The 22,895-nt window shown below is 40.9% G+C and overlaps 1 protein-coding gene across 2 annotated transcripts in view; it reads right to left on the bottom strand.

Annotated features, from left to right (window-relative positions):
• The window catches only part of LOC148356672 (phosphatidylinositol 4,5-bisphosphate 3-kinase catalytic subunit alpha isoform-like), a 33,763-nt gene extending 13,692 nt beyond the window's left edge, over window positions 1–20,071 (bottom strand). Inside the window, exons 1-18 of one of the 2 annotated variants that reach the window (XM_088346882.1) lie at window positions 19,697–20,071; window positions 17,404–17,513; window positions 17,228–17,331; window positions 15,498–15,660; window positions 15,211–15,420; window positions 14,977–15,044; window positions 12,835–12,963; window positions 12,717–12,770; window positions 8,332–8,441; window positions 7,028–7,169; window positions 6,881–6,966; window positions 4,212–4,317; window positions 3,963–4,115; window positions 3,762–3,893; window positions 3,568–3,692; window positions 3,409–3,490; window positions 1,272–1,436; window positions 1,081–1,184 (exon numbers count right to left, since the gene is read on the bottom strand). In XM_088346882.1, the coding sequence (XP_088203008.1) occupies window positions 1,081–1,184; window positions 1,272–1,436; window positions 3,409–3,490; window positions 3,568–3,692; window positions 3,762–3,893; window positions 3,963–4,115; window positions 4,212–4,317; window positions 6,881–6,966; window positions 7,028–7,169; window positions 8,332–8,441; window positions 12,717–12,770; window positions 12,835–12,963; window positions 14,977–15,044; window positions 15,211–15,420; window positions 15,498–15,660; window positions 17,228–17,331; window positions 17,404–17,488 (2,018 nt within the window). In that variant the 5' untranslated portion in view covers window positions 17,489–17,513; window positions 19,697–20,071. The remainder of the gene's footprint in view (window positions 1–1,080; window positions 1,185–1,271; window positions 1,437–3,408; window positions 3,491–3,567; window positions 3,693–3,761; window positions 3,894–3,962; window positions 4,116–4,211; window positions 4,318–6,880; window positions 6,967–7,027; window positions 7,170–8,331; window positions 8,442–12,716; window positions 12,771–12,834; window positions 12,964–14,976; window positions 15,045–15,210; window positions 15,421–15,497; window positions 15,661–17,227; window positions 17,332–17,403; window positions 17,514–19,696) is intronic. The other variant, XM_088346883.1, reaches the window with a different exon arrangement.
• Window positions 20,072–22,895: the final 2,824 nt, after the last annotated feature.

Here is a 22,895-nt window from a genome sequence, read left to right as displayed (position 1 = left end):
ACCGCATGGTCACGAGGGCCAGACTAGGTCATTACTGACATAAAAAGTGTGCCTTAGCTGTAGGGCCTGGGGGTGTTTCCGGGGCTCACACTTAAATTAGGATGATTCAAAGTAAGAATAAGTTATAAAACAATAATTTTTTTGTTTTTTCCCCATTATTTTTCCCCCTTTTGCAGTGTCAATAAACTGTGCATTTGTAACAAAAAGGAAAAGAAAATTGGAATCTATTTACACTACAGTTTATTTAACTCTGGCAAAGTCATGCAAACGATTTAAACGATTGATTTAATGAGTTTAAAAGTCTTTTTCTGCTTTTTATTTTTTTAATAAAAATGTTTACCTGGATTTGGTAGCTTTGCCTTTAGATTTCATGTTTATTGTAGAAGGGAGCTTAAATGTCTTTAAATTTATTTAATTTTGTAATTTTTCCAACCTAGGGGGTGGGCAACCCATGGCTCAGAAGCCGCTTACGGCTCTTCAGTTCGCTGCCGAGTGTCTCCCTGGCAATTTTTCAAAAATGTTTCTCACCAACGCCAGATCCATTACCCATGAAATGGATGACCGGGGTCGACAACTTGTAGGACGCCGCTAAATTCCTGACTCTTGCATTTCAATCATCACAGAGACATGGCCAACCATTGGATTTCCAATGCTAGTGTGCAGCTGGCCGGACACTCTCTAGATTGCTTTCTTATACTGAAAAGAGATGCCCTCCAGTTTTGTTGTACTATTGTGTAATGACAATCTAGACCATTTATTCATTCAACAGCAATTCTGTGTTCTGTGTTTATGTTTGTAGATCTGTGTTTGTTATTTTGTTACAATCGTATATATTACATGTGCTGTCGTTTCATAAATAAATATAATTTTGAATATTGTAGGACTTTTTCCTAATCTAACCTCTGTGAAGAACGCGGGATAACTGTATTTAAAACCGTAGGTCATTGTTTGACGTGATGCAGCTCATGTTTCTCCTGTGCTTCTCTCAGCATTGTCTCCTGTATAAAATCTGTCGGCGAGCCTGATCCAGATCGCAGGTTGTATATTTGCTCCTCCTGCCCTATCGGCCTCTTTGCTTACTTGAGATGCCAGAAGAAGAAGTGTCCGATCCTCTGATTGGTCAGCGCCTTCTTGATAAGGAAACGGGCGAGCGGGTTGTCCAGGTACATCTCATACTTTAACACCTAGAAGCATACGACAAATCTCCTGTACTTATGCCCGTCTTCTAGAAGCGATTGTGGAGTTGCTCTTCGAATGAGTGAGGAACATACCTGCACGAGCTGCAGTAAGTACTGGGACAGCTTGTCATCAGTCAGACTCTGGACCAGGCAGCGCAATGCAAATTCCCTCACCATTGGATCGGGGAAATTACAATCCAGCAACTCCAGAGCTGATTCGGACTCCATCAGAGGCCACTCTTTCAAAAGGCAGTACATCTAGGAGAGGGAATGAAGGTGACAGGTATAAAAACAAGTTGAAGAGAAATAAAGACAAATTTACACTCAATTCAATGATTTCTTTGAGCCTAGGGTGGAAAAATTGCAGCAGTTGCCGTGAAGCATAGTCGGATTTACAAATAAATGAACCTATATCTTGTTCATCATTTCATTGGCAGAGCAAGGAATATATAAACTTACAAAGGAACGTTTTATTGTCTTACCTTAACTTAGAAATAGAGTCTACATGCTGCTCCTTTAAAAGAAAACATCAATACATAGGTTCTCCACCATTATGGAAGAATATTACTGGATGGCTTGACTTGCTGTTAGCTTGCTGATACTATGACTAATTCTGTTGTTTGGGGCTTATATGTGCGCCAAATGAGAATCCTATGTCTCACTATCGCCCTCTCCTATGAGGCAAGAGAATTGCGTGACTCACTCTGCATCTGCAGATGCTCAGCCCAGAAATACAGTTACACACTAATTGTATTCATAATATTCATAATATCATTTGAACATTTTGAAAAAGAAAAGCTCAAAATTGTGAAGTTAGATGATGTAAAATCTTAACACTGAATAAATATAACCATTTAATGTATATTTAATTTTATATTTCCACGATGAAAGGTGAGGCACAGCTTCCCAACTGCACGCCCCTGCATTGCAGATATACAGTACTAATAAATACTGTTGTAATTTATTTAAGTTCGGTCGTGTCCTAGAAACTGGTCTCAGAACAGTTTTTAAGGATCTAAATCAGGGTCTGAAATTCAATTTACTTGGGGGCCAAACAGAGAAAAAAGCTAAAAGTGTACTTAAGTATGTTATATTTTGTTGTTGTTTTTGCAATAAAATGTAAATATTTTTACTTTATATCTTGTTTTTTTTGTGTATTTTCAGGGATTCTGTGTTGCTTGACTTTGAAGCTTCTTAGTAGATACAACTAGAAAGCTTAAATGAGGGAAATGTTTACTGTAAATTGAACAATAACACCTATAAAAATATAAAAGAATGCAATTATGAATTAATTTTCTGCATAATGTTTTATCATTGATAACGTATAAGTAAAAAATACGAAACAACCCGAGACACTGTTTGGGAGCTAAAGTGAGCCGATCCAAAAAAAGCAGTTTTTCTAAAAAGAGCCCGTATGCCCATTATTATTATTATTATTATTATTATTAGTCTGATGCATCAGTCCTCTTGGGTGTGACACTAGGGGGCAGTGACGCTTCACAAAACAGCAAAATATAAACCAATGCCAGCTGCCGTTAATCACGAGGGAAGAAGAAATGCAATGGCAATGCGAAGTCACCAGAGTGCTTCATTGGTGTCATTTTTAAAAAGACTTGTTTCAGATTGGCACGATACATGGCCACAATTTCAAGCATTTCCAAGCTTTTCACTTAAAAGCACTTTTCAAACCTTGAAAACTCAACATTCAAGCACTTTCAAGGATTTCAAGGCCCTGTACAATCTCTGTATTAGTATTATCATTCATTTAGAAAAAATGTAAACCCGTTTGATGATCACCTTGGTCCAGGCCGTGATACTATCAATAGAGAATAAACCGGTGCATGGTACAGAAAAGGTTGTGGATCATTGATATACAGCTAAAGTATCAGCTAAGGGGCAATCTCTGTAGAAGTTCTTGAGAATACACCATGTGCCAAATCGACTTATTTTCACCAAAGCAAACCCCTGTGGTTTGGACCAAGTACATTGCTATATTATGTTGCTGTGTCGATGCTCTTGCTGCGATTGGTGGAAACGAAAACTCACCATGCAGGCCGGCATAATTTGACGGATCATCAAATTATTCACAGAATGCCCAGGATTCTCTGAGCAATTCATAGTGGAGAAGTCCCAAATTCGTAAGGCTGAGTTTTCCCTTCACTAAGTCTAGCTATTGCCAGATTCCTTGTCTTAGTCCCCACAACTTGGAAATTGCATGTAGATGTCCTACCTGAGAAACTTCATCTCTGGAATTCCATTTGACAGAAAGAAGGAGCTTCGGAAGAGATTCTGGAATATTGACACAGTAATGTCTGCAAAACAGACACAAATACACACATAAAACTGAGGTGAGACGTTTGTTTGAACGCATGGGAAGATCACTCCTCACCTATGTCTCCACAGGAAGTCCTTCTCTTGTTCCGAAAGTTCGTAGAGAGGATCTTTTGAGCAGAGGGATCTTAGTTGCTCAGCGTCTGCCGCTGAAACGCTGCTATCACAAGCCAGCCGATTGTTCTACAATGTAAGACAGGCTATGTCCGTCTGTCCGTACATCCGCAAACCGTGTATGTATGTTTGTGTTACCAGTCCATGTGTGAAGTTAAAGCCCAGCTCCCTGCTGATAGTCCAGTTTGCATGTTCTTCGATTTGTTGCTCGTCTGGAAACACCACCGGATGGTTGAACCAGGAGAACTCCAGTTCAACACAAGGAGATTCCTAAGGAACATCCACAGCCAATGACAGGAGTTGAAAAAGGGACAAGACACAAAAATCGAGGTGGCGTACCTTGTTGGGATTGGAACCGGCCACTCCGATAGGGTTGAGCAAGTCCTCTAGGCCGTGAGGAACGGGCCATAAACTGAGCGCTACTTTACCTGAAACCAGAATATCCTTATAGTCGAAGAGGTTCACGTTTCCCCAGGCTAGTGGACAATGTTCCTGACAAACATGAGGACAGAGGATTTCATTTAATGAGTCTTTTTCTTCTTCTCCAACATCTACTTTACTTCAGTTTACTTTCTTCTCTCTTCCTACCTCTTTTGCTCCTTTTCTTCCCTTCACAGAACAGATCGACAAACAGAGTCGGGCTGAGCGTGGAAGGTCGGCCAGGTAGATGTCGTAGGTCAGCCATTCGTTCCATCTAAAGGTTATACACAAGTGGCAAAATGTAAAATGTGTACTTAAGTGGAAGTCAACTAGCCGCCGAAAAAAACATAGTACACAATAATGTGTACAATGCTTACTCATATAAAGTGGCGCTCTGATTATTAATGAGTTTCTAAAATACAATATACCGTAATTTCCGGACTATAACCTGTGCGTGCTTGTGCTTTGTAGCACTTGTTTTTAGTTTAACTACTCAATGCAGTGACATCAAACGGCCAAATATTATACAGTGTCCTTTACACAAAAAAAGCTCAGTGTACCATTTAAAGTCCTATACGAGGAAAAGTGTGATGCAGTGCCTTGCAAAAGTATTGACCCCCCCCCCCCCCCCCCCCCAAGGACTTATTGAAATATTGCCAAATTTCAGGCTTCAAAATCATACATACAACTATTTTGTAAGAGTCAACAACATGTGAGACACTATCATAAAAAGAAACAAACTTCATCCAACATTTTTTTCTTGTGCTAACAAATGAAGCATTCGAAAAAGGATCAAAAAGTAGCCGTTGCGGTTAATATAGAACTGCTTTGGGTAAATATTTTGTACGACCTCCTTTTGCTGCGATCACAGCCACAAGTGTTTTGGGGATGTCTCTATAATTTTTGCACATCTTGAAACTAAAATATTTGCTCATTCTTTCTTAAAAATAGCTTAGTTGCCTTATGGTTGGATTGTTATCGTCTGTGCACAGCAAATTTCTAATCTTTTCCAAATACTCTATAGCACAGGTGTCAAAGAGGCGGCCCGCGGGCCAGATCAGGCCCGCTAAGGGATTGAATCCGGCCCGCGAGACAACACTCAGAGAAGCGCAAGAGAAAAAAAAGCTGCTGGTTGAAATATGTCAACTTGATGTTGCCAAGCCAGGTGCCTTTCACAGAGACACTGTGCTTGTAGTTCTCTCTCTCTCTCTCTCTCTCTCTCTCTCTCTCTTTTCCACCATTTTTCCTCTCTCTCTTTTTTACCCCTTTTCTCCCACTCTGTCTCTTTCACTCTCTGTGTCTCTCTTTTTTTCTTCCTTTGTTGTTCTTTGTCTCTTTCTCTCTCTCTGTGTCTTTTTTAACTTCTTTTGCCCTAACTTCCTTTTTTCCTTTTCTCTCTTTTCTCTTTCTCTCTTCCTACCCTTTTTCACTTTATTTTCTCTTTTCTCTCCTTCTGTCTTTCTATTTCTCTTTGGATTTCTTTCTTTCTCTCTCTCTCTCTCTTTCTCTCTCCCTCTTTTCCACCCCTTTTCTCCCACGCTCTGTCTCTGTCTCTTTCACTCTTTGTGTCTCTCTCTTTCTCTTCCATTGTTGCTCTTTGTCTCTTTCTCTCTCTCTCTGTGTCTTTTTTAACTTCTTTTGCTCTAACTTCCTTTTTTCCTTTTCTCTCTTTTCTCTTTTTCTACCCTTTGCGCTTTCTTTTCTCTTTTCTCTCCTTCTGTCTTTCTATTTCTCATTGGATTTTTTTCTTCCTCTCCCTTTCTTTTCCCCCTCTCTCACGACTTTTTATCTCTTGTTTCTCACGCTCTCTCCCTCTCTTTCTTTCTTTGTCCCGCCCTCTCTCCTTTTCCCTGCATCTTTCTCTTAATTAATTATCTCCCTTTTTCTTTCTCTTTAATCTACTAGTCCGTCCCCCGACAGAATGTTTGTTCTATCGTGTGGCCCCCGAGTTAAAATGAGTTTGACACCCCTGCTCTATAGGATTGAGGTCTGGACTTTGGCTTGGCTATTCTAACAGCTTTATACTGTTCATCGTTGTCCTGTTGGATGGTGAACCTGCATCCCAATCTCAGGTCTCTTGCAGACTACAACAGATTTTCTGCTATGATGTATTTGGCTCCACCCGTCTTCCCATCAACTCTAACAATCTTCCCACCATGTTTGACAGTGGGGATGGTCTTTTCAGGCTGACGGGCAGTGTTACTCCTATGCCACACGTAACACTTTGTATTCAGCCCAAAAAGTTTAATTTTGGTCTCATCTGTTTAGAGTACCTTGTTCCACATGTTATTACGCCAAACGGGCCTTTTTATGCTATTTTCTCAGAAAGGGCTTTCTTTTTTCCACTCTTCCACAAAGGGCAGATTTATGCAGAGTACGACTAACTGATGATCATAAACAGAAAGTCCCACCTCAGATGGTCATCTCATGTGATCATTGGCTACTTGTGTGCTCCTCTGATTAATTTTCCCTTCATTTGGGCTGAAGGTTTAGAGAGACAGCCAGGTCCTGGTAGGCTTGCAGTGGTTTTATGCTTTCTCCGTTTTTATTTTATTGCTCACTCAGTGCTCCAGGAAATGTGTAGATGTTATGAAATCTTCTGGTATCCCATTCCTGCTATGAACATTTTTACGGATCTATCCCGGACCTGCTTGGTGTGTTCTTTGGTTTTCATAATGCTGTCTGTTCTCCAGTTTCTCCTTTCACAGACCTCTGAGCCCATCAAAGAGGATGGTTCATTTAAACTGAGACTTAATGACACAACGTTGTACCCTGTTTGTCATTGTAAGCCAATGCTTTTGCTAGGCATTGTAAGTCACTGTTGAGCTGCGAGTTACCTCGGATTAGAGCATGGGACTCTTTGTGTGTTGACATTGTCACACAGGGGCTCTCCTCCATGATAAATCCCAGTTCTCACGTAAATCTGCATGACATCAAAAAAAGTCAGACCAAAAGAAAAAAGAGACATAGAAGGCCGGACAAACCTTGTCGATGTCTCGGATGTTGACGTTGACATAAGTGGCACAGATGAGTCGGACCCTCAGCCGAGTGTTGAAGGCCCAAAGTGAGCGCGGTGGAGTTCCATCAGACCCTCCAGGACAAGGAGATGGCTGCGGAGTCCTCCGACTAAAAAAAACCCAAACGTCTAGTCCAGGGGTGGCCAAGCCTTTTGAGTCACGAGTCGTATTAGTTTGAAAAATCTTTCATAGGGGCCGGAGAATAAAAATGGCAAATGTAATCCATTTTTAATGCAAATAAAGAGTCCTAAATCCGATACCTCAGGAATGCATAAGGACAAAACACAATACGAGTCGATTTTTTCTCGTTTCAATATACATACACAATTATGTTTTATTGTCAATTTGTTCATAAAGGGACTCCTCCATCACGTATCTACACCACTTATCCTCAGTAGGGTTCCAGGGGAGCTGGAGCCCATCCCAGCTATCTTTGGGCAGTGGGCAAGGGGACACCCTGAACCGGTTGCCAGCCAATCGCAGGGCACACAGGGACAGACAACTCACTCGCTCATTAGTACCTAGGGGACAATTTGGACCGGCCAATTAACCTGACATGCATGTTTTTGGAATGTGGGAGAAAACCGGAGTGCCAGGAGCAAACCCACGCTAGCATGGGGAGAACATGCAAACTCCGCACAGGAAGGCTGGTCACTGGATTTGATCCCATGACATCAGAACTGTGCCGCGGGCATGCTAACCATTCACATACCGTGCTGCCACTAAATCAAGAATGCATCTTTATTGTTAGTACTTTTTAACACATTTGTTAGCATTATATTAAATGATTGATTTAATGATATATAAGTCTTTCTCTGTTTTTTAAAAAATATATATTTTCGTGAAAATGTTGACCGGATTTTGGGAATGTCGCCGTGAGATTTCATATATATAATAAAAGGTGCTAAAGAGTCTTTAAACGTTTGCACGATATTTAGGAATTGTGCAATTTTTGCAAACGTATTTCGTTTAAACAAGCGTGGCTGTGACTTCTATTTTAAGTAAAATGACATTGGGATGGTTTGTTTCCTTAAATGTTCTCTGGTTGATAAAATGTAGTTAGCAAGTACAGCTTTGGTAGTGGTGACGTCCAGTGGACAAAATTAAAACTGCGGCTTGAGGTTTGCTGAGGCGGCCTTTGTTTCCCTATTGCTTCACTCAACTTAGTCTTGCAGGCTGGATTAAATCCGTTAGCTGGCCAGATGCGGCCCACAGGCAAAAGTTTGCCCACCCCTGATCTAATCCTTTCCCATGATTCGCTAATGTCTCACCTGTAGGAAGGTGTGACAAAGCTAGAGGCAGGAAGCTGACAGTAAAGACTGTCTTTGGAGACCAGCATGAGATGAGGAAGACGCCCAACAATAATACAGGAACGGATGTACTGTGGGAAGAGAAAAATTGAAGACATCTCAAAGCGAGGGTCACAAACTTGCTGCTCGGGGGTGGCGGGCAATTGCTGCCCACGGGATGATACCCTCACATGAAAGTTTAAAGGGACTGGACTGGGAGGTTCGGGTTCGCGCCCCGGCCGAGTCATTCCTAAGACTTAAAAAGTGGTCGGCGGCGCCCTCTGTTGGCTGCGGCTGCATCGGCTCGCTACAACGGGTCAGGTGCAATCGACATTTCGTTCTGTGTACATTGTTACACAGAATGACAATACAAGGAAATTATTATTATTATTATTATTATTATTATTAGGCTTTTATAGTGGTGGGAAAAAAATCATAAAAAAAACAATATTTATTTACAAAATAGGCAAAAAATACATGAACTAAAGAATAAGCATGTATTCTTAGGTCAAGAAATGTGCCTTTATTTTGCAAAATATAAACCTCAACCAATGTTGCCTCTAATTTTCCACGGGTCTGAGCGTTCACACAAAGTCGGTGAGCAACGCTTGAAACAACAGTGAGCAACAGCAATCCCAAGTGTGGCAACTAAGTCAAACATGTCCAAAACTTGACATCAAGTTACATTTTGCTGAGTTTCTGGCAATGCAAAAAAAATGTCACTCATGTACTATTGCAAAGGTTGCAGGGCCTACAAACGTCATTTGTTTTTACAACAATTATTTCACAAGATTTCCATTTTTTTTTTTCCTGGTATCTTTTGTTGCATAATACTAACACTTTGGGGGGGCTTATTTAGTCGGTTGCACGATACACAATTGTATTTAATCACATTTTTTAGTGGAAGTACAATGTTGGCAACAAGATTGACTTGGTATAATAGGAAATGATTTGAATGCAACACAAACTTTTTCTTCTTTTTCCTTGTTTTTTTCCGTATTCTATATTTTTTCAAATTCGTTTAAAAAAATCTCATTGTGTTTATTTTATCCTAGCTGTTACTTTTTTCTTTTTGTTCTCTACAGTATTTACTTTTTTCCTTTGTTTCTTTCTTTTTTTGTTTTTTTTTCAGAATTTTTCCTTCTTTTTTCTCAGCTTTTCACTACTTTTTCATTTTGGTATTTTTTGCCTTTTTGTTCTATTCCCCCTTCCTTTAAGTCATTTTGTGCATAATTTTACATAATATTTGGTCATATAGGAATGAGAGAAGCAAAAACAACCCGAAGAGCTGTTTAGGACCCGAAAGAGCCGGTTCCTTCTAGTGAGCTGAGCCGAAGAAGCCGGTTCTCGAAAAACTCTACTGACTTTACTCAACTTCGTTCTACTTCGACCTTGACTTCAAAATACCGCTTTTAGAACATCAGGGGAACCCGTGTATTTTTACTTTCATGCACTGTAACTTTGACTTAATTCGCTTCTTAATTAGCAATTTCGAGCCTTCATTTTTGTGAGCTAGCTAGATTTTTTTGTGCGCGGAAAAGCTCTGGGTAGTGCGCAATTGCGCACACACGCAGTTTAGAGGGAACATTGCGCTGGATAGATTTTCTTGTGCGCGGAGTATGTGCGGGCAGTGAGTGATTGCGCACGCGCGCAGTTTGGAGGGAACATTGACCTCAACTGAAGGGAGCTGACTTAATTGTTTGCCATTTTGTTGCTATGGGTACCCAAAAACCCCAAAAGGCCGGGCATGGTGCTTCAAGGTCGCTTTGAGTCTTCGTAGCTTTTGTTCTTTCTTGTGCTTTCTAGCATTCGTTATAGGTTGCACTACACAATATAGAGACATCTAATGGTCAAATAATACACGTTTTCCCTTAAATGTAAGTGCAATCCATGCAAATTATGGATTAATTTATCAGTGATTAATTGGTTTATTTTCATGTTAATTCTTTTTTTAAATTATATTTTTAGATATTTTTTTTTGTGTAATAAATTAAAAAAAAACTATTTTAAGTCAGTGGAATGTTTTTATCAGAAGTTTTTTGTGGAAAACCCGATTTGGCCCCACCTCACCCAGACCCTAGCTCCGGCGGCCCCCAAGTGTACTATCGGAACTCTAAATGTCATTGTATTGTGTGGTACAGTTAGTCAAATAGACGTCCGGTTGGATGATTTAATACATTTCTACATGTGTCAAAGAATAAGCGAGTCTCAATGTAATTTGTATCAAAACTTTTTTTTATATTGATGCAAACCAGAAGCTGTCTCCTGCTGCTAGAGGGCAGTGTTGAGTGTATAGCGTGGTGAATTGGATCAGGTATAAAACTGCATTCACTCAACTGTTAAAAAAAATCAATTACCACATTTAATCTAAAAAAATCCCTATTGTTTGTGAATAAATGTGTAGAAAAGATCCCTTGTCCTCTGTAATTATCATATGGGATATGGGCAGGATAATAATGTAGCCAGAATGAAAGCTTAAAATTTGGAATCAACATTATTTTATTTTTCCACCCGCCAGAGAATACAAAGTCTTGATCCCGCCCCATAGCCAAACTGTGAAGCGCTACTGTAAACGAGTGCTAAAAAGCATAAGGAAGAATACAAGCTACGGAGACTCGAATTGATCAAACCGCATCATTTTTCCTGAAAATATTTGGACAGCCTTTCAAAAGGTTTTTGTTGTTTCGGAGTGGCAGTAACAGCAAGATAGCAGACAATAATGTCAGCTCCCTCTAAGGGCCCACTCACACAGCCGTTTGCGTCTGTGTCGAGGCTGAATCACGGCCAGAAATTTCTGCCTGTGAAGCGGACGCTGTTGGACGCTTTGAGATCGCCATACAGATGAGATGCAGCAGAGCTTTAGACGCGGTCGGAAATTCACACGCGGTTGGCTGCGCGAAAAAGTTTTGCGCTGCTCAAAACTTTAGACCACGTGTAACCGCGGGCGGCACACGTGGTACACACGAGGTAATGACGCGGTACAGACACGGAATGACGTGCTACGGCCGCGGCCAGGGCGTGGTTACACGCAGGTAGGACGCGAAATTTTAGCGGGTAATCGTGGGTGGAGCACGGTCATAGCACGTTTGTTCTGCGCCTGTATCGCGGTGTTATCACGTGAATTAGCGTGTGTAACGCGTGTGACGGTCAAACGCCTTTTTCCGCGTATATACAGCGCGATTTGCCGAGCACACGTCTGTTGTGCTCGAGACGTCAAGGGGTGAACATGGATCCCCGTCACCGTAGTGACCTCGTTTTAATCCATTTTTATTTCTTGACATTTCTTTTCATTTCATAACAAGATAATAAAATCAAAATGAAAAACTATTACAATAATAACATATTGGCTTCTTCGGTGCCATATCTTGAAATCTTGATCTTCACGGGACTGTGTCTTGAGCGGTTATGATTTCTACAGTCCGGTGTTGTGCCGAGATTTGCACCCCCTCGCTACTATAACCACTTTTACTTCGTTTTATCTCACTTTTATATCATTTTTCGAGAATGTGATGGCGAAGATATAACCAAAACCACTTCGACTTGCATTTGTTGGGAATGTATACAATTTAAACCATTCTGTCTTTGTATTTGTTGTGAATGTAATCGAACGGTAATGCACACCGTATATAAATCACTTTTGAGAACTGTTATGCACTCTATCAAAAAGCTTATTATGCTGAAATAAGCTTTATGGTAGAGTGCATAACAGTTTCAATATGAGCGATTTGAATGGAAAAGGGCAAAATAAACATTTTACCTGCTCAAAAGTAATTTATATACGGTGTGCATTACCGTTCGATTACATTCACAACAAATACAAAGACGGAACGGTTTAAGTTGTATTACATTCCCAACAAATGCAAGACAAAGTGGTTTTGGTTATATGTCCGCTATTACATTCCCGAAAAGTGATATAAAAGTGAGATAAAACCAGGTCAAAGTGGTTATAGTAGCCAGGGGATGCAAATCTCGGCAGGGATGCATTTCTCGGCACAACACCGGCTCGGCAGCTTTTATACCCGTGGTCCACACGCGGAAATGACGCAGAAATGACGCGATGAGGAAGTGGAACAGTCGCCGGCGTCTGTTTTGCGGGCATACCACCGATGAACAGCGGGTTGGCCAATTTTGCGCATTTTCCATTGCGGGCAACCACGGGCAAAAAAAAAAATCGCAAAATTTTACCCGCGATACAGACGCAAACGGCTGTGTGACCGGGCCCTAAGTGAGGCTCATGTTATGTAAAATAAACCCAAATTTCTCGCAAGGAGGCCCCACGTGATTCAAACTGTCTTAAGATAAGGTCAAATAATCGCATGAGCCGCTTTCCATAAATGTTGGGAGAATCTATCCATAAAGGCTGTTACCTTGTACTGACTGAGTGGATACTTTTCCAACAGATACTCATCGCAGCCACAAACCTGAGGAGAGTGAAGGTGTGTGTCAGTTTCGTGAACCAATTGAGAGATTTGGGAGTACAAATACCTTCAAAATGTACTGGCCCTGGTACTCTTGTACACAAAGGCGTAGCTGCTGAGGAGAAAGGTGCATAGATCTGCTCTTCTTCCGGATGGACTCTGCTATCAACTGCTCAGGAAGACTGTCGTGGCTCACCTGTGCACGCCCAGGAAAATGTTAGCTTTCAGATGGGGTTTGGGGTTGGCTGGGCAAAAAATATCTTCATTTTGAAAATCGACACTTTAACATAATGAAAAAGAGTTGATTTTAAATTATTGGTACTCAAAATTATTATAAATCAATTATTAAGGCGCAGTTAAAAACTCAAAATTGGCCCCAAAAAATTATAGTGCACCATACATAAAATACGGCAGATAAAATTGGAAATGCATAGTTGCAATTAAACGATACGAGATACTGTTCTGCCTTTGAGAAACATATAGAGTTGTCTGTGGGTGCCCTCTTGTGGGTAAAATGTAAATTGTTGCCAAAAGGAAACAAAAGAGAAGCGATGGCAGAACTCCAACAGCTGCTCAGACACTAACTTTAGAATGTGCTATTTCCAAAAGCGTGCTTTCATATTAAACAATTTAACTAGTCGCATTTCAGCCATTACTTGCCAGGGTCAGAAATCTACCAGAAGGCCTTCACGATCAGCTCTGCAGGCCCTAAGTCATAAAATGAGTGACGATAAAAATGTTGGTCTACCCAATCAGAGTCTGGGATGGTGAGTCAACGCTTTCTAGCAGGCCTTGGGAAACGTCACCGGTTTCACAAACTATGGTTGGTTGAGGGGTGGTAACGGAGGTATCACAGGTGAATATCTCCGTGTTCACTACTTTAATCAAAGAGACAAACAAAAGCTCAAAACGCGACACGACAAGCTAAATTTTCAGCATTAGCTTTGATGGCAATAGAAAAAAAACTTGATGGGACTGAAACACACAGATAACCTGTACAACAGAGTCAATTGAATTATTTTTGACAAAAGAAAATAGGAATATTTTTGAGTACTAATGTAGAGTATTTAACCTTTTTTTTAATGTTTTGTTTTTCAATGTCAGAAAATGATCAAACAATGTCAAAACATGTGAAGTAAATACTGTGTTTTAAGTCAATCATGTTATCTGAGGTTGGGAATGTGAGGTTGGGAAGGGCGTTAGCTGCATTTACGCATCAAAGGTTGCCGTACCAACTCCACCACAGGGGGTTCGCCCCTCCCAGGAGACCGGAACCCAGAGCTGGTACACATCTCACCTCGGAAGGGCAGTCTAAATTTTGCCAGCAACAGGGAAAGAGGGCAACTGGAGAAGAACTGGATCAAAATCCTAGCCTGTCCTGACCAAGTCTCAGCTCAACAAGCAGCCAGAGAACCTTGCCAAGCATGATCAAGCTAGTGGCCAAACCAGTGGGACAAAGCCAGCGACCTTAGAGAAGCCTAGAGCCACCAGCAGTCAACCTCTCCTTAAACAATCTGCATTTTGTGGTCCTCGTTCCAGCCTACCAGGATTCCTTATCGCTCTACAGCCGAGGACATAAAAACTGGGCCGTCACCGTCATTAAAACGGAACTTCGCAGAACATCTCATTGTTGCTAGGTATTGGTATTGGTATTAGTGTGACGTAAAACGTAATATTTAAGCCCACGTTGTTGTCTATCCAAAATGGTGCCAGTTTAAGTTCTCAACATCTAGTTTTGTTTTGTTTTATTTTCTTCTACTATCAAAACAGTAAAAGTGTGTGTAGCCACCCTTCAGACTGACTAAACAAGGTTTTTCATCCGTTTTCCTAACATAATGATCTAAAAACGTATGTCTTGCTCCAAAAAGGGGAGATGAGTTTTGAAAAGAATAAACTCTGCTCTTAAATCCAATCGGTCAATAAATTGTTTGTTAGAACAATTTATTTACCACCCATATTTGCTACACTATTAAAAGAGATTTGGGGGAAAATGTGGCTAAATTTCTAAATAATATCGCATTTTATGAGGGTATTATAGATGCTTTTTATAGGTGTCGCAGCTGTAACTGCAGTAAATGTCCTACAGTCATAAAATAGTTATTATATCCAACTGAAAGACATATCCTATGAAATAGTTTTGCAGTGAGTGTCTTGTACAATGGCCCTTTCGCAATCATTTTCCAAACAAATTTGTTGTATCCATGGTTACCTTTAATGTATATTTCTGTTTGGAGTTTGTTGGCGACACAATCACCCAGATCGTAACAATCAGTCTGCCTGTGGAGAGAGACACAAGGAAGTACATTTTTTATGTTTTCTTGATGAGAGGGTCTGGCTCTAAGTTGAACAGTTTGTTCATGCATTTTCGAATCTGTCCTTCAAGTTCATTTGTTTCTACAAATCCTGAAAATGCAATGGATTTTCGCAAGGACGGGTCTGGTACCTTTGTCCAGCTTGCTGTAGATGTGCTGTGGGAGTTGGGGGCTGGACTCCACGTTTGGAGGATAAACATAGAGCGCTTGGCTGTGGGCGCCGCCCCCTTCCCGTTCCTCCATGGCCTCCCTGCAAACGCCGAGTATGGCTCGACGGAAGTCCTGAACCTCCGGGTCCTTCATCATCTCGAACTCGCAAACCGGCATCCCGATGGCAAAGCCTGTTCGGTGTGGGCATGTGATTCTTTTCAGGCCCCCCGTTATCCCGATACCCAGAACCCCCCTACCCGCATCTTACCAATCTCTCGATTAAGGATTTTCTCCTCTCGATTCCCAAGCGGTTCAATCACTTTTAAGATGGGGTGGAACAGGCGCAGGTCGCACAGTCGCCTCGTTTCATCGTAAAATTCTTCCCTCTCTGCTTCCTGGGTCACACCTACGAAGATGTAGCTGGACTCTTCCTGTAGTCATGCACAAACCAGAACGTCTTACATTTCACTTTATGTCCCTCAACATACCTTTATGTCCCCATACTAGGGGTGGGCACAGTCCAGCCCATGAATCAGGCTCATTAATCTGGCCAGCCTAACAAAAATGGTGAAAATATATTAACAATACATAAAATAGTAAGTAGTGGTAAAAAAATGTTGTTTTGGCCTTAGTCTTGTCCCCTGTGTCACTTAATTTTTCCTCATATATTGCTGAGGTATCAGATTCAAGACTGGCAGATACAAAAAATCAAATCACTCATTCAGTTTTTCCTTTTGTCCCAGCACATATGCTAAATTTTGTGTCCCACAACTCAAAAAGCTTGCCCTTCCCTGCGCTATACAGTGATAATTCTACATACAAGATTAATTTGTTCCTGGGATGTACTCGTATCTAAAATTTCAAATTTGACAGATACTGAATAACTGAAAACTTGGTATAGGCAAAATCCGAGGTGGTAACCTTTATTTTTTTACAATTCTTATAGGGCCCTGTTTTTGATGCGGCGGATGTTGGCTGCGAATCAGAACGCACGCAAGGCCCATTCCGTGGATCTCCCCAGCTGCAGCGCACATCGGGGCCCTATGTCAACGCGGGTCGCCCTGGCCGGCTGAGAACTGTTGCGGACCAGGGAATCTGGCTGTTTAATTCACACAATGCACGGCAAGAGCCCGTGGCTGGTGCGAAGTGACGTGATTTCTGCCTAGTGCTCTGAATGTTGGAGTGAAGAAATTTAATAAAAAACTTTTAGCCAATCAGAATGCGGTATAAGGCAAGATGAAAATCTTGAATGATCGTAGCTGTGTCGATAAATCCCTTGAGAGAAATAACTTCAAGTTCTCTGGCACCATTGTTAACAGAATACATAACAGGATCAAAAAAGTAAGTTTGACAGTACTTTGTTCAATATTTACAACACACTCTAGATATTTAAACTTTTTCACCCACAAATCAAGTCCTTTGTGTATACATCTGAATTGAAAAGCAGTTGAAGGTATCTATCAAAAAATGCTACTCTTCTTTTTCTGTACCATCGGTATCAATGTCAGGTCATTGAAGATGAAGATTAGTAACAAGCTAATGCACTATGGTCCATTATTGCGGCAACCACTGATGACAACAAAAAAAAACACCTCTGTGTTCTAATCTGACATTACACAGGTTCCCCACGCAGTTGCGCGCCAGGCTTGAAATGTAAGAAAATGACACAAGTTAGTTCATTTTTATGGCTATTTAAGCCTGTAGCTTAAAATTCAGGGCTACTTTTAAAGAGACAAAATGTAATTTCGCACTTAAATCTGAGCATACAGCTTTCAATCAGGGATTTACAGTATCTGTGAAGTCCAGGACCAAATGACCCAGTGGTTGGGGACCCCTGATCTAGATAAAACTTAAATAGGATTCTAAACAACCAGGAAGTTTGAAATGAATGTATCCAAGTAATAGATTAATCCTTCTTTAAACTGCGCTTGGGAGAAGCATTGGTTTTCCTAAACAGTGTCCTTGCCCCCAAAGTGAAAGACCTTCTTCCTCCAGTACCTGTAGAAGATGGTAGAGAGGATATTTCCTAGCCTCCGTGAAGAGCTGCTGCTTGATGCTGATGAGAGGAGTCTCTCGAAGACACTCCAAACTGACCATCATTCCTTTGGGCAACACAAAAAAGGCTTTAACACCCTTTTTGAATGGGAAAGGAAAACCGGGCAGCAAATGATTACCGTTGGGAAGGCAGCAGTCCACCAGGATGCGCGGTGGCATCAGATGAAGACCCCATAGTTCCCCAGATGATGGTCTCGGTGCCATGGCAACAGACTCACCTCTGGGGTACCTGAAAAACAAGGGAACTTAATGTCTGTGGTGTTTATTTATATAATCATCAGTTATGTGTTGTTTTGTTCGAAGCAGGGGTCTTAGACTCACAGCCTGGGGGCCAATTGTTAGGATGATAAATTGAGGCCCTCTGCCTTAGTATGAAAGTTAAAGGGACAGTGTGTTTTGTTTGACCACATGACGTAGCTGTATTCTGTTGTGGACCCAAAAAGGAGTGCTAAAATCACAAGCCTTTTGCAGGTTTTTTTTTTTTTTTTTGGTACCCATAGCAGCAAGACGTCAGACAATTATATCATCTGACTCATCTCCCTCCAAGTGAGGCTCATTTTATGTAAATTAAATAGAAATTAAATAGAAAGTTTGATTATTAAAAACAATGCTTATGCGCATGATTATCCATATATTTTGTTACTAATTATTATAATCAATATTCTTTTGTTTTACAACTACGAGGCACTGAATAATACATACTGTCCCTTTAAGTGAAGCCAGGATTATGGATTGATATATTACTGTTTGATTTTTCTTGAATTTATTCTTGTAGATAACTTAAAAATAATTTTCAAGGACAGTGGAGTGTGTTTATCGCAGGGGCCTTCAACCTTTTTCAAGCTGAGAGCGATTTTTTGTTACCAATTAGTGCAAAGGGCACCCAGTTTGATATGAATTTCTTTTATAGCAACTTAGCTAGATGGCTTGCTAAATTGCTAAAAAGGTAGTTTGATTGTTAGCTGATAGGTAAACAGTTGAATAAAATCAAAAGGGAGCTATATAGCTAGCTGAAAGAGTAAAAAGCCAACTAAATATACGGATAGAAAGCTAGCTAGCTACTAGAAAGGAGGCAAACATTTAACTTGATGACTAGCATACCAGATAAAATGTTGGCTAGATAGCATGCAAAAATGTAAAAAGCTAGCAAGATAGGTTGCGAAATAGCTATAAAAACAGGAAGATAGCTAGCTACAAAGCTAAAAAGGTAGCTAGCTAAAAGAACTTGCACATTCTTGCTCATTCGCATTATAAAACCCCAAAATTGGAATTTAGTTTGTTGTATATTTTGTAAAAAATCAATAAAAAGATGAATACATTTGTTTCAATGGATTTTCATTCCATTATTTTAATTAATTGCTTAAAAATAATTATCAATACTTGAATAGTTTTTTTTTATTCTTACAGGTGCTATTTATTAATTGTGCAATTTTTACAGGAGAATTTCCTTAAACAGGGCAGCACGGCGGAGCAGTGGTTAGCGCGTGTGCAGCACAGCTCTGAGGTCATGAGATCGAACCCCCTGTGTAGAGTTTGCATGTTCACCCCGTGCTTGCGTGGGTTTCCTCCGGGCACTCCGGTTTCCTCCCACATTCCAAAAACATGCATGTCAGGTTAATTGGCCGGTCCAAATTGTCCCTAGGTGTGAATGAGTGAGTGAATTGTCTGTCCCTGTGTGCCCTGCGACGGGCTGGCAACCGGTTCAGGGTGTCCCCTGCCCACTGCCCGAAGACAGCTGAGATGGGCTCCAGCACCCCTGCAACCCTACTGAGGATAAGCGGTGCAGATAATGGATGGATGGATGGATGAATGGATGGATGGATGGATGGATATTTCCTTAAACAAGCGTGGCTGTCATTTCTATTTCAAGTAGAATGACATTGAGATGGTTTGTTTCCTCAAATGTTCTCTGATTAATAAAATGTAGTTAGCAAGTACAGCTTTTGGAGTGGTGACATCCAGTGGACAAACTTAAAACTGGGACAATTTGGACCGGACAATTAACCTAACATGCATGTTTTTGGAATGTGGGAGGAAGCCGGAGTGCCCAGAGGAAACCCATAAAACCGCGGGGAGAACATGCAAACTCCGCATATGAAGGTTGGTAGCTGGATTTTACACCATGAACCCCAGAACGGTGCCGAGGACGATCTAACCACTCTTCTGCCGTGCCGCATCCAACCATATATATATATATATATATATATATATATATATATATATATATATATATATATATATATACACGCTGTCATATTTGCCCCCAAACTCTGATGTGTGCTATCCTAACTTTGTGCGTTTTCTATGGGTCTGCCAAACAAAGGGCAAAAAGTAGGACATGTGCGCGCACCCGCACACTCGCACGTTTCCTGTTGCTCCGATTTGTCAGAAAAGAAAAGGATTTCTACGTACGAGCAAGACTGAGTTTGATGAAGCAAAAGCCGCCTCCTCTTGTCTCCTCCTCATGACTTCAGACTACGAAATGGTTGTCATGACAACTGAGCAAGGTAGCATCCTCCTTTGTTTCGCGCGTGTGCGTGTTTTCGGTGTGTCACCTGGGCTTCTTCCCAGTCCGTCTTCACTCAGAGCATCCTCGGATCCGGCCGGCAAGTCTTCGGTCTCCGCTTTCAATATCAGCCTCCTGAATGTCATGACATCCTCGACAGCATATTTACGAGCGTCCGCATCCAGCGAAGGCGTCCGTCAGTCTGTCCGTTTCGGTGTTTTCGTGGTGGAGGGCGTGCGGCGCCGTGCAATGCGGTGCGGAGGAAGCTGCTTCTCGCCGGCAGTGGCAGAACAATGTGTTAGAGGAAAGGGGGGGAGGAAAGGAGGGGAGATTGGGGTGTTATCTCGACTGCTTCCTCTCTTAAAGGGCCAGCGTCGTCACTGTCATCGCACCGGGAGACTGTTTAATCCCGGGATTAATGCCAATGATTCCTTTCAAAATGGTGTTTTGACACTTTGAACAAAAGACAGTGACTCATATTTGGATATTTTTGTCTCTTCCCATCAAGCAAACGAGACAACTGCTTAAGGTCCCCTTAATCAAGATGTTTCACTCAAAGCACCTCACTTTTGCTTTCACTTGAGGGAAGCCAAAGTGTATTGACAAAATACCAGCTCAAGACATCCTTAAGGGCCATTTATGCTTTATTTAAATTATTTTTTTTTTAGAGAAAAGTGTTTTTTGTGTCTGGGGGGTGGTGGATGGAGGGTGGGGGGCCTGTGGGTAACGTGGGAGAGCTTATTGTTTTGGGGATCTATTTTCAGGTGAAGCGTGTGTGTACTCTATTATTCTCTCTTGTTATAATGGAGATCCCATTCGTGTATTTTGAAATTGTAAAGGTGAGTAAGGCCAGATTGTGATATATATATATATATATATATATATATATATATATATATATATATATATATATATATATATATATATATATATATGTACACAAGCCTCTTTTAATTGCTGTTTTAGTCAAGTCAATGTCAGGAACAGAACGGAATCAGGACCCAATTGCATAACGTTTACCACAAGTTTTATTGAAAGAAAGAGGAAGGGCTGCGCCCACGATCCGGTGTTCGCTGGACGCAGGAAGCAAGTCGTTCTCGCACTCGGATTGTGATTCGACTACGGAAGTGGATCTTCCGTAGTGGGCGATGGTGGTTTTAGGGACGGAAAAACAGGTCAGTAGCCGGAACAGGAGAGTAAAAGCGTGGTCGGGGTCGGAAACGGGTCGTAAGCAGGGCCGGGAGAGGAGAAGTGGTCAGGATTAAAACAGGTCGTAGCCGGAGACAAACGGGAGCAAAAACGGGACAGGCGGGAGTCAGGGTCAAAAAGGCTTGCCTTGTATAAACAGAGGTTTGTAGACGGACTGACAACAGGGGAGTAACAGGGCTAGGTTGAAATAGGGACAGGGAGCCAATCAGAACCCGCAGCGGTTGCCGCCAAAATCAATCATGACAGTTAAGTCATGTTTATAGTTTATTTGTATAGCCCTTAATCGCAAGAGGTCTCAAAGGGCTGCACAGACCTCAACCTATGGATATACTACAAAAAAACTAGAACAAATAAAATAAAGTAATTACTGTATTGAAGAAATATTAGACATGCACAAATATTAGACATGCACAAAAATATACTATGGAAATAATAATAAGATACTAGAAAAAGAAAAATACTGATATGAAATACTACAAAAATAAAAGTACCGTAATGCTACTAAGATATTACAGATGTACAACAAAAATGTTACTACATAAAAACTATGGAAATACCACTGTGGAAATAACACAGTAATAATGCAAAAAATAAAACTACAGTAATAGTATAAAAATACTACCAAATTACTAGAGATATACAACAAAACTTCTACTAGAGAAATGCTACACAAATACTACCGAAACAGTAGGAATATTCTACAAAAACACTACAGCGGAATTACTAAAAAAATACTACAAGAATACAGTAATATCACAAAAATCCAACTGCAGAAATACTACAAAGATACACCTACTGAATGTCAAATTCAGTACTTAGTCATTGCAATAGAATTCGCAGGGTGAAGTTTGTCTCTATTTGGTAACTAGATAAAGCTTAATAAAAAACGAGAGTGGGTAAAATTGCAATAAATACTGATTATTATCATTATTATTACTTCTACTATTATTATTATCATTTTTTTTAAACAACTACTTGCAAAAATGTTATCACCTTCTTTTTTTATCATTGGTGGCGTGCAGACAGAAAAGGCAGTCATCGAGGAAAGATGAAAAAATTAAAATGATTTAAATGTATTTATTCAGTATTTAAGTTCTTTCTCGTTCAACTTCAATTTTGGGATTTTCTTTTCCTCTCATTCGTGCAGTCCGGATAATCAGTAATCATGAAACTATTAAAAAATGCTAAAATAGTTAGAAATATTCAGTGTTAAAGTGATTTCTCGTTTCACTTTTCAATATTTGATTTACTTTTTCTAAAATCGCTGAATTTTCACATTTACCTTTTAAATACTAAGAGCGCAGAGCCGCCGAGAAATATTTACCTCACTGCCGCCCCCAGAAGGTTGTATGGGAGAACTGCAGGCCTCGTGTCAGGGGATGATAGTGAGAGCACAGCCAATGATTTAGCAAACATATAGCCACTCAAATGCAGCCACTCGTATATTGTTGTCACGTTGCTTCGGGTTTATCTAAATCAAATAAAGGATAATGGAAATATTATTTGCACAATGTAGATATTCTGTACCACACCGATACACAGATTGAATATACTGTAAAAATATTTGTCAGGACCAGAACGGAAACAGGACCCACTCGTGTAACGTTTCTCACAAGTTTTATTAGAGGAAAGGGAAGGGGTGGCGCCCAAGATTCGGGGATTGCTGGACGCGGGAAGCAGGTCGCTCTGAACGTGGAAGTGGGACTTCCGTGGCGAGCGATGGCGGTGTCGGGAACGGAAACAAGTCGAAAGCCAGTAGAGGAGAGTAGACGTGGTCGAAATAAAAAACGGATCTTTATTCGGGACGGGAGACAGACGTCGTCGAGATCAAAGTATGTCGTAATTCGGGACGGGAGAGCAGACGTGGTCGAGATCAAAACAGATCGTAGCGGGAGA

Source organism: Urocampus carinirostris, chromosome 11 (genome assembly GCF_059441175.1).
Source record: "Urocampus carinirostris isolate Australia breed hairy pipefish chromosome 11, RoL_Ucar_1.0, whole genome shotgun sequence".
Taxonomy (NCBI): Eukaryota; Metazoa; Chordata; class Actinopteri; order Syngnathiformes; family Syngnathidae; genus Urocampus; species Urocampus carinirostris.
Note: the sequence above shows the minus strand (reverse complement) of the source record. Positions and strands in the feature narration are given on the sequence as shown.